The sequence below is a fragment of the Platichthys flesus genome, chromosome 12 (assembly GCF_949316205.1).
Source record: "Platichthys flesus chromosome 12, fPlaFle2.1, whole genome shotgun sequence".
Lineage (NCBI taxonomy): Eukaryota > Metazoa > Chordata > Actinopteri > Pleuronectiformes > Pleuronectidae > Platichthys > Platichthys flesus.
The window spans coordinates 16,153,337-16,168,593 of NC_084956.1; the positions used below are offsets into that span (position 1 = coordinate 16,153,337).

Consider the following 15,257-nt stretch of genomic DNA (forward strand, 5'->3'; position numbering starts at 1 on the left):
AAAAATGCTTGGGTTAATCACACTGCCACATATGATCAAAACTCGGGCTGTATATGAAACCATGTGCCGTTTATCCTAGGAGACATTATGAACTCGCTAGTTTTATTAAACAAGAGTCCAAAACTAGAAGATATACGCAGATATAAAACAAATTCCAATCAGTGATTCCTCCCTTAAGATACGAAAACAATGCAAACGTGGGTATTTTGATAAATCGATTAATAAATAGGTAAAAAGTAAGTAAGTATAGGTAAAGTGGGTCGTTCAATAACTGAAAAGTCAGTAGTTTGATCCCCAGCTCCTTCAAATTACATGTTGGCAGGACTTTAGGCAAGAAACTGATGATTAAAATTGCCTCTGATGGTGTTGTGCGTGAATATGCGTTTGTCTGAATCGGATCTTTGATTGTGTGCGAACAGTTTAATTCGGCATGAAGGGTATTGCCCAACTAGAAAAGCTTTTAATGCTAACAAAACCATTTCATTTTGGGGTAATTTTAATATTTACTCTAATCATTATAACTTTACTACTACATTACATTTTTTGTTTAATCATTATCGTTTTTTTATTTTATTTAAAATTATACATTTATTTTGATTCCAGTGGCTCCTCTTAGACAGACGTCAAAAACATTCTTTTCCTCGCTGTCTGATTTTAATGTCTATATTATTGGGTGTCAGGTCTGAGAATAGTCACTTCCTGTAAGTGCCGTGGAAAATCTCTCAAAAATGTGAGAACCGTCAGTGAGGGAGAAGGTGTCTTGTTCTCCAAAGACAAACAGAAGAGGAGATTAGTTATGGTAATAAGCCTCAGCGACTAATCCAGATGGTAGAGCCCTCAGTGTATGTGTGTGTGTGTCTGTGTGTGTGCAAAGGCAGAAGTAGCTTCTGAATGTAAGAGGATGATTGAGATTTCTGCTTTACATAAAGTTGACTCTCTTTCCGAGCTGTCGACTTGCACATGATCTGTTAAGACGTTTATCTCCACTGACTTTGACCATGATCTCAGCTCAACTCGTCCAATGTGTGTGTGTGTTATCACTGTCCTTCAGTAAGTCCTGAACCGGCTCAATACGCTAAGACAGGAGGCTTCTCTGCTTCTTCACGTGGCCGAGGCGACGGTGTGGAGTGAAAAATAAACACTGGATTTGAGTTATGTCTGCTGCCAGGGGGCCAAACACCAAATACACTGAAGAGGGTTCGGATGACCAGATGGAAATATGACTGGAATAACATAGACGGGATAGCTTTCACATTCTGTCTCTAGCTACACATTCTATACTGTTCATTTTAGCTTTGTCTTTTCCTTATATGTTTTACTTTAATAACTTGATTCCACACTTGTACAAACACATATGTGCAGATAAATCAAGCTAAAATAATCAAACTTTATTATTCCAAAACCACATTATTAACATGCTCTCAAAAGCTGACAGATTCCTAAGAGGGGCGCACCAGTAGCTCTCCTGGTTAAGTGTGTCACATGTATCAAGGTTGATTCCTCACCACAGCAGAACTGGGTTTGAATCCAGGCCAGGCCCTTTGCCACATGTCATCCCCTCTCTCTTTGCTTCCTTTCCTGTTGCTGTCAAAAAAAGGCAGCAATGCCAAAACAATTTCTTAAAATAAAAAGGAGCTGACGAATCCTTCACATCAGCCCTTTCTGCGTTGTCATCAAGTTCCCTTTGTTTCTTCCATGAGAAACTCACCCAACTGTCAGTAACTCAATCGCAGCACACATCATCAAACACCTCGACCAGATCGCTACATTTCCGCCTTGGCTGAAGTGTGAGTCTTCTCTGCCGGGGCCATGCAGGCACTTTAATGTGAACCAGCAGCAGCTGCTTCTTATTCTCTGTCTCTTCCTCCTTTAGACATATAATGTTATGTTCTCTCTGCATTGAAATAACACTTGAGGCTGCAGAGATTAGCAGTGGGTCTCGGTTGGCTGCATGCTAGGTGTCATATTTAACTGTACCAAATCTGGATTCTGCTCTATGGATCGGATGATATTTTATCTGAGCAGTAAAAACGCATGTGCCCCATGGACGAGTGGTTTGCCAATCATTTTTTCAGACACCCCCCAAGAAGAACCACCTGTTATGTTACAGAAATGTGCAATTGTATTTAAGCTGGAAGTAATTTTTCACTAATAGTTATCTAAGAGTGGATATAATTATGATTATAATTATGATTATACTTCCACTTTGAGGTGACATACAAACAAATACTTTTCCGTTTTTTTTTGGTATTCATGCCCTTATATTCACAACACATAACTTTATGACAGCTAAATCAATACATGGATTTGTATTCAAACTAAATTACCATTCCATTTCTTTAGTTGAGCCTCACCACAATCATTGCATTACAAAAGATGATTCAAATTTATTCTGCATGTCCACACAGCATGGAAAAATGCAGACATACAAGCACTAACCACATTTTTCTCCCTCAATTAAGCTTCATGTTAATATATTTTTCTAGAATATGTGACTGTAAAATATTCTATTCTACCCTCCTGGCCTCTTCAGTCTGCAATTCCTCCAGCCCCCTCCTCTACTCCCTCTCCCTCTGGGGTGCTGCATATCGTGGTCCAGGAAGAGCGCTCTCTTTGTTTCTGTAGTAATTGGATGAGATGAGCTGAGCCGTGTCAGTGTCCCCATCACCTCCTCCTCAGCAGGGTGCAGGAAGAGGGAGGGAGCGAGGAGCGGGGCGAATAAGGAGAGAGAGAGAGAGAGAGATGGGAAAAAAAGGAAGGAAGGAGAATGGAGTGCTCCAACTGCCAGGAACTCTGATTAGGCAGAGAAGGCGGCCATTATCCCAGCATAGTCAGTACAGGCAACACCAGGGGGGGTCGGTGTGACACACTGGAGAGGTTATCGGGCCTGTAGGGGGTTTCATTAGAACGAACAAATCACTGCTTTGCATGGCTGGATGGAGATGTCCAGAAGCCGAGGACAGAAAAAAAGTCATGGCTTTATCATCAAAAAAGGAGATGAAAGCTGTGAATTCATTTTACTAAAACGCTCCATTTAAACAGTATGTATGCAAATGACTGAGCAAAATAACAGACCCTTAAAGTGTTACTTTGAAGGGCTACTTAAGTGTGAGAAAGGGCGGAGAGTTCAAAGATTTCATCTCAAAAGGATTGGACCTTTTAAACATTGTGATGTTCACGCACAAGCTTTGCTCAGTAGAGCTTCTATGAAAACCCTTGTATATAGAGACTTCCAATAATGTCTTCAAAGCATAAATTTGCTCATTTGTTTAGTAAATTTTTTTGCATTGATTCTTCCCTTGGAACTATTCAGAAAGAAAATATTAATCCTGCGAGGGCGACAGAAACCATCTTCTTTTCTTATTGATGCCATCGGGACGTGAAAAGGATTTCAATAAATAAGATGAGAAAAAGTGTTTCAGACACAAATCACCAACCCCACCTCTGAGAAAGATTTAATACTCCTTTACTCAGTGCAGTATTGCTTTTATTGTGTGTTAAGCAATATAGAGCAGTGGATACAATTTCTTGAATAATGTAAAATCATAGGATTTCATGGCCTAGCGATATCTTTTCTGATGCAACCTTCCTGTAATCAGATAACTCTAAAACAAGCATCCCGTTTACCAACTAAATCGAGGGTTAAAGCAAGCAACACATGTTTTATCCTCACTTTGAAGGAGTGGGAGGTTATGATCGCAGGCTTAAAAATAAAATCTATATTCTGTAACTCACTAATTCATATGTACAACTCTGATGAGAAGAAAACCAGATGGGAGGGACAGAAAAGAATCTACCTGGACCCATCTGGCAGCTTCCTATCGAAGGAGGTGCTTCGCGGGATCCCTGCCTGGTGCTGCTGAAGGATCTGCTGGCACTGCAGGCGATCAGGGCCCTGCGTTGGTGAGCTTCGGGACAGCGCCGGACCGGCAGTCGGGGGCACGCGATGCCAGGTGGTGTTTCTCCGGAAGGGGGTCTTGTACTCGCAGGGTGTGCCCTCGCTGTCGACCTTGTACTCCACCATGGGTATGCGGTAGAGCTCGGAGCAGCCCCTGAGAGGGAGAAAGGAAGGGTGGGTGAGGAAACAAGGGTTAAAGGTCAGCGGTGAGGGAGGAAACTGTGATAGTAACATCTTACTTTAATGGTAAGTGTCTCTTACGATCACAGCATCTACAATCTCAGATCACCTCTTAAGACAACCTTAAGGGTGTCTATTTTTAAAGTACCCGCGATTAGTACATTAATCCTGGATCAAAGCATTCCACTGTAATAGAATCCATCAGTTTACAATATAACATTATTCCACTATTAGAACTTCAGTCGTATGTATATATCTACAGTTAATTCATTATTAATCATGTCAAAAAAAACTTTAGAATAAGAAGAATTGAATAGCTCATCAATAGCCATTGTAACTGTTGCATAAATCCACTGTAAAATATCAAAATTATTATAGGTAATATAAATATATCATGCTTTTACATTACATATATTATTATGGCTTCCTATATAATATTCATATTAAACTAAATGGAGAATCAAATAAAAACTTTCTGTTGCATTCATAGCCAGCTTCTTGCCACAGTACACAACCGTTGACCTGATCTCCTCAGTAAAAATTGGTGAGGAGGGGTCCCTTCTGTTACCATGACTACACCACAACACACTAATGCTGTCAGGAATATTTAGCCCGAGGCTGACATATAGAGATAGTGTCACACACATGCCTGCACACAGATAACAACAGGCACACACATGAATGTGCTCACCGAGGGCTTATGAGCACATCAGAGGTACCTGGAAAACTGTGGAAAACACTTTGCCCTGTTTAATAGAACTGAAAATCTCAGCTTGCAGTTAAATGAGATGGGGGGGGGGGGGGTCTCTCATGAGTGGCTCCACACCAGAGGCTTCGGTGTGAGGGGGGGGGGGGGTTACAGGGTGGTTGGTCAGGTTTAAACAGCGTGGGCACTCTGCTAGCTCTCCAAAAGAATCTCAAGCATGACCCCAATGATAACACTACCCTCCCCCACCAAAGTCGATTTTCCAGGATCCATTGGTTGTGGTGGTGGGGTACTGGAAAATGTGTATACTTTGCTGTGGTCCTAGGTGTACACACAGCGGAACATGAGGAGGGAGCACTGGCTGATTGCACAGGCTGTGGTGGAGGGGGCGGTAATCCCTTTCAGAGACCTTTTCATCAAACTGGGCCATGGGTGGAAGGGGCAGTGGGTGTTATAAGATCTTACTATAAGATCATTCTTCACTCGTCACATGTCTCTCACATCTGGTCAATGTCAATGCCAGGCTGGCCTCATCTATGATGAACGGCTGTCAATGGCATGTTCTACGTCCGCTACATCTCACGCTTTACATAATTCATTGGCTGTATGTAGGTAGCATGCATCGCTGGCTTGATATATGGGACAGTGAGCATAATGAGTGGCATTACAGCAACTTCCGTGAATAGAAGAGGAGTTTATCTTGTTGGCTGAAGCTACTGCAAAGCCCGTTTTCCGCTGGTCAAAAAACTCACTCACACCCTCTAACTTCTTGCTTTTTATATGTAATGGGAGAGGAGTCAATCCTCTTTTAAAGCGGGTTTACCCACATTTAACAAAAAACAGCGTATATCTGCAAATTTTGGAGTAAAAAAGGTATCAATGTACTATGACCTCATATATAACAGATTTTACAGATAAGATGATTATATTGTTATTCTAATTGTCTTCCGTGAGGGTTTTCAATAACTTTATGTTCATTTCACAGGAAAAGGATGCTAACAAGAGTGTTAAATCCTTGAATATTGGTCCATTAGTTTAAACAAGACTGCTAACCCACTCATTACCTTGATTAACTGTGAGTGTGTGTGTGTGTGTGTGTGCTTGTGTGTAGGTGGTCATACCAGGTTGCCACACATCATTAATCTCTGAATAGGCTAAACCTTGCTAACAGCTTGTCAACAGGAAAGGTCTCAGCTGTTGCCTCTCGCTGTGCTTTTTGCATCAGAAGGACTAAGAACTGACAAAATTAATTTCTCTTATGATCCAATGTTTTCCTCCCAGTTCCACACAAGCTTAGCTGGAGGTGGAAACGCCAACATCCTTTTGAATTTATGTGGAACGTGCTTCTTGCTGGTAACATATATGGTGGTGACTAAGCCTCAGTGTATAAATCATGGAGAAAACAGCAGGAAGCCTGTGTTTGGTCAACAGTTAAACCTGAGCTGAGGCTGGTGGCGGATGAGACACTGTTAGAACCAGTCAGCCAGCCATGAGGAGAGTATGTTTCCTCTTGATTCCACCAAGAGCTGCTGTTGCACTCTTCAAACTCAGTGGGAGGCGATATAAATTATACCACACTGGCCTACATAAGATTGTAGAGAAAATAACTTCTACAGCTTCAAACTAACATCCAGTCAACTAAAAATACAGAATTAGCCACTGGGGGCAGTGTTCATTATTTTGGAGTCTACTGCTGTATCTGGTATCCGGGCTGAGACTTGGACCTCTGTTAGTCTTACGCTGTTCGGAGTCCGATGAGTTTCTTTTATCATACAAGTCGAACGTTATGCTACACAATACTCAAAACAGTTACACTTTATGAAGATGCTTTAGGTCAAGATGACATTTTGGTTAATATCTGTCAATATGGACTGTCTACCTGCAGGCCACCACAGCCTGCTCATTGTTTGGTCAAACTACAGAAAAAACAGCACCAACAACTTTTCCTTTGCCTACAGATTCTGTATATTTACAAGCAGAATTTGTTTATAGAGATAAGTAACATGACTAAAAGAGAACAAGGAGTTCAGCTCAGTTAGTGGCCTGTTATAGGTGAACAATCAGCTCCTTCAGCCATTGTCTCTTAACGAATTACAATAGATCAGTGTGACAACAGGACCTTAGACCTCGGTCAGAGAGCTGTCACTCTAATGACATGGCCAGCGACCGAGGGACGTGCTAATCCATTCCCACAGTCAGAGTCCATGCCACAGTAAAGAGCTGCAGAGGTTGTGACCTCCGCCAGCCCTTTGCAGACTATTGTCAAGAGTTTCATGAAATAATGTGTGGTTCTCCCAAATGTGCATAGGTTTGGGGGAAAAAGCAAGAAAACTTTTTCTAGTGATTTCTTTGCAAACTGATCTAAAGGAAATAGGCTCCTGTGCATAACGTGATGGGATTAGGGTGAGCAATTTGTGATGCAGACTCTCTGAGTTTTGGTTTAGTGGCGCTCTCTTTCACAGGGTGTTGGCATGGGAAGTGAGAATTCCAGCTAAACTTTGGTCCAGATGAGAATCCATGATGACAAGTCTGATGACACTTCAAAGCAAAGGTCACAAGTGGCCTTCTAAGTGTCACAGGCAATACCCATTATCAGCAGGGGTCTGGTGCAAGTTGAATCCATTTAGATTCAGGTTAGCCACCATCTCAAACTTAAATCTTAGCGATCAAAACCTAACAACCTTGTTTGTGTTGATGTTTCTGTGTCTTGTAGTAATCATTCATTTTAGTCCATATTGTACAGATCCCTTTGTTTACACTAACATCTCTGATGACCATATACCAAAACATACAATCAGTGCCATGTTCTGTGCATTGCATTCCGGTTTCAAAAGGGCTAATCTTGTTCATCCTTTTCTCATTAGTTTGAGCCAAGGCTAACATGTTGAACTTGTTTAAAACCTTTCAGAGTGATGATGGAAAAGCCTCTGGTATTGCACTGGGCTAAAAACCACATCCTGCCTCCAGTGTAAATAGATTCAATACTAGGTAAAGCTAATATTAGAGCCATATAGTCTGGCTATAGACTGAGAGAGCTGGGGAAAACAGTTTAAGATATAAACAGCTTCAGGAGGTTTGCCACAAAACAGTGCTACACATTCATTCAGCATAATCTTAGCATCCGGATGAGCCCATCAGTCCTCAATGAATCGCAAACTTTATGGGATAAATAATTTGTATCAACTATGTATCAACAGAGAAGAGGAAACACTCTCCCTCCAGCCCCTGCATGTGCTTATGAAAACATTTTTGCTTGTCAAAGTAGCAGTATGGAGCCAGGGTGCATTGTCTGGAGGTCATGAGACTCTTGTCCATTGTTGTTAGACTAACCCCCATCTCTCTGGCCACGGGGGACTGACTGGGGCCTTCTGGCCCCTGCAGAATTCCTTTCCTTTGAGATAATAGTGGAGAAACTGAAGCACTTATTGTTGACTGCAGCACTTTAGCGACTCAAAGACGCAGGAGCGAAAAGAGTTGAGGGTCCTCGAGATTCTTCACCCAACCTCCCACCTCTAAGTATATTGGAGCTATGGTTGAAAATTTTGCAGGCCCCTTGGAGCGTTTGGTTCCCATGGGTCGACGATGAGTAGGGCCAGTAGGGCTCAACGTCAGACACCAGTATGGTTCTCTTCTATAATACCTACTAATCTGCCACATGCATCTGTTAGCATACGCCATATATGGGTCAAGCTCAGTCCATCATACATCGCACAGCCCATTATGGACAAACACCAAAACAGAGCATAGGTTTGGGCACAGTGCTTTGCAGAATGTTATTTTTTAACTCTTTTATTGGCAGTCTCAAGAACCTTAACAGGCTTCAGTTGTGTCACTCAAATCAAGCCAGATGTCTTTCACTGGCACAGAGACTCTTTTACCAAATACTGTCACCACATCTGCAGGGAGCAGGACATGTGTGTCACCACAGAACCAGTTTTGGAAGATGCTTGTTTTGTTCTGCTTTCTCCTTCCCTGCACTGCGATTATGTTTGTATCATCATGTATCATCACAGATCGTGGTAAGAGGATTAGAAGTCGGTTCAGCCAGAGAGGCCTCTGTGTTGGATTTACAAACGAGGCATGTTAGCCCGCCATCTGGGAGAGCAAATATGTTACTCCTCTTGGTGCCAAACCAGAGCGCAAAGTTGAAACACAGTTAAATATGCGACGACTATTCAGTCTTTGACACATATACATATATATGTATATACACACAGCTGTTTAAGATTGTATCATCCAGAATATTTAGCAAGGATTACATTTAAATTATAATAAACAAATATGCATTCGACCTAATCTTATAGACACAGATTTCAGCTAATTTACCCACCAGTGAAATATCAAAATGCACATTTGTGATTCATTAATTGTTGCCGTCTATAGGCTTTTCATATAAGTGATAACCAACAGGGAATGGGATTAAGTGAAGGTTTGGTCTCTGCACACTGATGTCCGTGAGAAAGTGGGATCAGCATTTGCTGCTTCACAAGTCTGTGGGCCAAGAGCACAAGCAAAACAAAGCTGCTGAAAGTGTGAGTGTGAACAAGTGATGGATCTGATTTCACACACAAAACAAGCAGATGTGCTTTCAGAACAAGCATCTTACACAGAACTTCATCTCTTCCCACAAAAGATTGTTTAAAATATTCCCTTTTTCTTTATTACAGGGCGACGGAAACACTCCCATCCTCGTTGATGAGTGGAAGATTGGGTGAGGTTACAAAGAAGCAATCTGCAAATTTGAGCTGTCATACAATGGCAGCAAGAGCTGAGCCATTAATCAAAAAGCTCCTCTCATTATCATTAGGGAGAAATGCTGACTGTCCATGTCTGCGTGACTCCACAGCCGCTGCTGGAGTTTTCTCCCCGCGACAAAGCCACATCAATACAAAGAGCGTCTCTTCTCCAGAGAAATCTGAAAGAACAACATCAGCCCTGCTGCAGCAAAAACAGTATGTAAGCATTTCTTTATGCTAATCAGCTCAAATATGAGAGCAAATGTCAAACTAATATACTCCAGCTGCATGGAAAAATGAGACAAGCGCCACTTCACACATTTTTGAGGAGCACCTGCTTCTGTCTCACAAACCGCAGCAGAACAGCCTCAACTCAATGACAATAGTAAGTCGGCAAGTGTGTTTAGACTATATCCATTCTACCATGCTTGAGTTAGAAAATAAAAAAATATATTCTGATACGCCAGCTGTCCAGAGTTTAAAAGCATATAAAATGGAAATGTTTAGAAACACTGCTGGCCCCATTTTTGTTTAAAACTATGGGGCAGCGTTTCAGTTTGGACGGGCAGAAACAGAGATGTTTGAAAACAATGTCGTGGACATTCACAACAGAGTATTTTTGAACATGACATAACCTTCCCTGATTGGCCAGGCTCCGGTAACAGGACTACCTTCCCCCAAAAAAACAAAAAACTACATGAGCCTCTGCAACCAGTGTAGAACACAATAACTTACAAGCGTTGCTTCTTTAGCAATCAGCTGTTGTGCAGTTCAATTCTGCAATTTTCAACAATATAATTGCTTTTATGTGGAGGAGACAAGCTTACTATTCAAGCAATCTGTGTGCAAAGGCACATGCATGGGCAGTGTACACACTCCTGCGGATAGAGATTTTTAGTTTGTTTTGAAATAACTTTTTTTTTTTTTTAAGCTTTAGTCTGTAGTCTAAGTATTTAGGTAAAAATAAGAGAAGGGAGAGGATTTACCTTCGTGGGGTTCCGTCTTCATGAGGTTGGATAATGACCACTTTGACAGCGAGGGAGGTGCGCAGCAGGTCAATCATTTGCTCATGAGAGAGAGTAGCAACGGCCACCTTGCAGATCTCCACCAGTCGGCTGCCCTGCCTCAGGCCTGCCTTCCAGGCAAAGCCAAAGGGCTCCACGTCGGCCACGATGCCCTCAAAGTTTACGTGGAAACCAAGCTGGCCGAGGCTGTTCCGACGCAAAGTTATATCTGATGTTTCACAGCCTCTGGTAGTGATCTGGAAGAAAAAAATATAAACATTTGTACCAAAAAGGGAAATTTTTCTCTGGATTGCACTGATTCTGACATAAAGACAACAATACTTCACAAAGACTTTGGTAGAAAACAAAGTGTAAACATAAAATAGGCAGTAACCATACACACTCATGCTGAGACAACAGTGAGTGAGCCTAATATCCCTTAAAAGGATCCTTCTAAGTCAAGTATCAAAGCAATGGGCTTCCACAGTGTACAGTTTGGATCTTTTTTTAATGGATGTGTGGGATGAACCACTTAAGTGTCAACACACCCAGGAATAATATTATTAGAGCATTTAGAGCCTAGTGAAAATCCTCTCCTTAGACTCAAATGGTTTGTTTGGCTCATTCAAAGAAACCCTTCAAAATAGAAGTTAATGAGAGGGTACATCACAGAGCTAACGCTTCAGTCCCCCAAAAAATCTACAGAGACAGCTAAAAACCTACACACACTGCTCAAAATAGACACCTGTTTCTTTGGACACTAGCTACAGTAGCTCTGCGGGTGCTGCTTGGGGGAATTAGGATCTAAGTGGCCCCTGATACATGGACCTGTCTACAGATCTGAGTCTATTAGTCAGAATTAATGACTTGGAAAGACCTTGAGAGCAACGTTTGTACAGAAACATATCAACTGGCAGCTTCTGACAATCTCCTCCACCTCTTGTTCTCTGAATTCTGCCAGAGACTTCACCCATGAGTACTTGGTGGACAGGCTCTGCTTGGTTTGTTGTGTTCTTGGATGAAAAGCCCTAAAGTAGTTTTTTTTTTTTTCCCCAATCGTGGACAAATTGAGCTGCTCGCTTTGCTCAGGGGAGGCCTGGCCTAATCTTCTGCTTTAATGTAATCCAGGTTCAGCTGAAGTTCAGGCATTGCTCTTGCTTCAGTTAAAGACATAACCACAGACGTGAGCAGAGATACAAACACACGCAGCTGTAGCCTATGTTCACCAAAGTGACATGAAGAGACTGAGCCTATAAATAGGCCGTGCTGCAGTTTACGTACACAGCAGAGCTGGACCTCTACTTTTTTTGCGACAAGCACTAAAAAAAAGTACATCCAATGAGCTTTAATCACCCTTCAGATTAGTCTTGGTTCAGTTGTGGGTGACTGCCTCCATTTGCCTCAGAGTGGCAGCTGGCTTCAGGGACACATTAACTCAGTCTACGGCCTGTCAACACTTCAACAGATTCTCACACCGGCAGAAATCCTATCCCACTGTGTGACGAGGGACCCGAGACAACCATGATGGACTGTCACGCATTGACTACCAATAAGAGATAATCCCAAAACTCATCCTGTAATTAGTTCAATTACGGTCTCAACCTCAGTTTTGTTATAAATACTGACCTGAAAATCCAGTTTTCAAACCAGAGGAGTTAGGACGACAGACTAAACAATCACTCTGCTTGAAGCATCAAGGTCAAGAGAACCCAGAGATGTGACGTCTGAATGCTCTCCAGGGGCAGAGTCTGGGTGTAAATGGCCTGTGTGAGGACGACATCGTCCTGGGTATTAGGGTCCATGAATCAAACTGCCCTTTCTTAGAAATCCATTAGGCTAAATAATGGCTTTCTAAATGCCTTCATCAGGAACCTTTATCCAGTCCAAGCACAAAATTAATGTTCCCAGGTTCTGCTCCGAGTGGTCCGAATCCATAACGGCTGAATATATCGGGACACTCATTATCTAACAGGAGGGACTTGTGGCCTGTAAAGTTATTTTGATGGGGAAGGTGACACATGTGGGTGTCCAAACGGAGCCCAATCATGGGCTCTAACAAATGGTGACATAAAACTACAACACTGCCCTAAAGAAACAAAGAGTGTCAGCCTCAGTCGTCTGGTGTCACTTAGAGTTTATGGCATTGATCCTCAGCGAGAGATCTGGGTCAGAAGTAGCTTTGACAGTAAATTATCAATATCTAAATCCGAGACAGTCCTTGCTAATGTGTTGTGTTTTTGGTGAGTAGGAGAAGAAATAGAGCAAGTCATTTGGGTCAGCAATTACTGTAAAACCACAAAATATAAAAGATCAGGCCGCCCTTGTGTCATTGTATATTGAATACACTTGGCATTTCAACTGTTAGTTGGACAAAACAAGTAAATATGAGGTGTCACTAGGTATTTATTTTGTTTTCTGGCTGTCTGTCCATATGTCCGTCTGATTCTCGAGTATATGATATCTCAGGTACAACTTAAGGGAATGTTTTTAAAGTCACTTGGACTCAGTTATAAACTGACTAGATTATAGTGGTCAAACAGCCCTGGTCAAAGTTATAGTGACCTCTATTATTCAGGACGAGCAGTCAGGAGCAGAAGAGGAGATTGTCTGTGCTCTATGCAACTCGATTTGTTGGCAGTGTATAACCAAAAGGCAGTTTTAATTAGAGTCATCATTATTAACTTAATGTAATACCTTTGTGAGCTGTTAATAATTATTCAGTTTGCAGAAAAACTGAATAATTATATATGTATATATATATACACAAAATGGAGGAGAGTGGCTTCACTTTGACTTTGTTCTGGAAACAAAACAAAAGAAAAAAGCAGCATATGAGGCAGCAACCGAGCCAAGATGACTTGTCTCAAAAGCTGAACACGCGGCCACCCAGCTCAGCAGCACCCTGGAGAGCTTTATCACAAAGCTTTTAGCTGTGCTCCCACCTTCGGCTCCTCGGTGGGTTACAGTGGACAATCTCTTCATTTTGCTTCACATTACATCACAGGTCCGGCAGCCTGTAAATCCCAGCAATGAAACATGATTCGAGTCAACGTCTGGGTTTAGAAAAACACATGCACACCTGAATGCGCAATCGGCTCATACACTGAGGACTAGCAACAGCCACCAATTTGTTAATACTTATTCTGAGCTTCTCCTGTTAAATATCCCTCACAAATCCCGTGGGTAAGTGGACAGTAAATGTGAGAGGAGATTTGCATAAAGAATGAGGAAGTGATGTCCTTTGGCTAATCATAAATGATAATATATCCTGCTCTGTCCTTTCTTATGATGAGCGGTGAAGACACTGAATGACATCCGTGTCCTTCATAGATTAATTATGGTAAATAATTCCACAGCATCTAGTTGTTTTTGAGGCGGTTGGGATATCCAGGACTTTAGTGCTCACCTGAATACAATTTTTTTTAAGCCTGCCTAAAAGTAGTTTGTATCAAAATGGGGTAATGAAAAAACATGCAATTATCTCCGCCTGTCCTTTTCCTAAGAAGAATGACATTCTTGCTCGGGTGTTTAGCAGGAAATTGATTGTTATTATCATGTCATTGGCTGCAATAGTGTTTTTCTGGCTGGGGTTTGCTGGAAATTTGAGGGCTGCAAAAGAGGGACTGTAAGGGATAAGTGGATGAGAGTGTGCAGGCGGGCAGGCAGTAATAAGGTCATGCACAGCTCAGGTTCGGATTTTGGGATTCAACCTCAATATTATTTATACGGTAAAAAGGGTTGCCTGATGAAAAGTTCAGTAAACAAACGGTGGACACACCAAAACAAGCCTTGATGATTGGAACAAGGCATTGGTTGAGCCTCCGGACAGAGGAGCAAGATGTTTATTTTTTCTAAAGGTCAAGATGCCTATACCACGAGGCAGTCTTACAAAATGGGGAAAAGAGGGCTTGGACTAAATGGGTAGATCTCAATTGGAGTGAAGAAGTCTTGAGGTCAAATGTCCTCTATTCTTAGTCTGTCAGACCCAAATAATGTGTCTGCTTTTTCTCTCCTCCACATCGAAACTGGGTTAGTGTCCTGTTTAAGCTGCCTCCTCCTGTACCTGCCTCCAAACAACACAAGCATAGCCTAAAATCACATCATTGCTAATCTTTAATTCCAATAAATGTGCCGCCTGCTGCAGGGGACAGCTCCGGCTTTGATTTTTTGATGACAGTGTTGTGATGTTTCGTAATGGTTTGTCCTGATGAGGCGAGGGGCAACATTTAAATCTGTGTGACCTAAACGGCTGAATGACCGCTGAACAAAAGAAAGCCAACGGAAACAACAGGAGGTCTATAATCCTCTCTGGACCCTGTAGATCTCACTGCACAGTTTCACATTCAAATGACACTCCTGTCCCCGTGTGAAACAGACAGGACCAGCTGAACTGGACGAACAAGTGAGGGAAACAAGGGAATGTTGGGAAAAATTCTAAAAGCCAGAGTCTTGCATTGTTTAGGGAAAAAAAGGCAGTGAAACAAACAGAAGGGAAGAAAATAATAAAACAGCAGAAGCTCAGGGCACATGAGAGTTGACAGGATGCACGTAGGTTAAGTAAGCAGCGGTTCTGCAGACTTAATGATGAAAATAAAGTAACAATGTTTGTGGAAAGTTGTAAAGCTACAATGGCAGGAGAAGCATTTGCAGAATGTATTGTATCACCACAGAGGGACCGCAACTATCCTAAAGTTACCAGGCTGACTGCACCATTTAAAGCAAAAGAGGTCATT

General features: G+C 42.0%; 1 protein-coding gene across 5 annotated transcripts in view; it reads right to left on the minus strand.

Annotated features, from left to right (window-relative positions):
- LOC133966245 (signal-induced proliferation-associated 1-like protein 2) overlaps positions 1-15,257 on the minus strand; it is a 78,512-nt gene that overhangs the window by 18,811 nt on the left and 44,444 nt on the right. For all 5 annotated transcript variants that reach the window (XM_062401078.1, XM_062401076.1, XM_062401077.1 and 2 more), the window contains exons 9-10: positions 10,507-10,781; positions 3,798-4,052 (exon numbers count right to left, since the gene is read on the minus strand). In XM_062401078.1, coding sequence (XP_062257062.1) covers positions 3,798-4,052; positions 10,507-10,781 — 530 coding nt within the window. The remainder of the gene's footprint in view (positions 1-3,797; positions 4,053-10,506; positions 10,782-15,257) is intronic.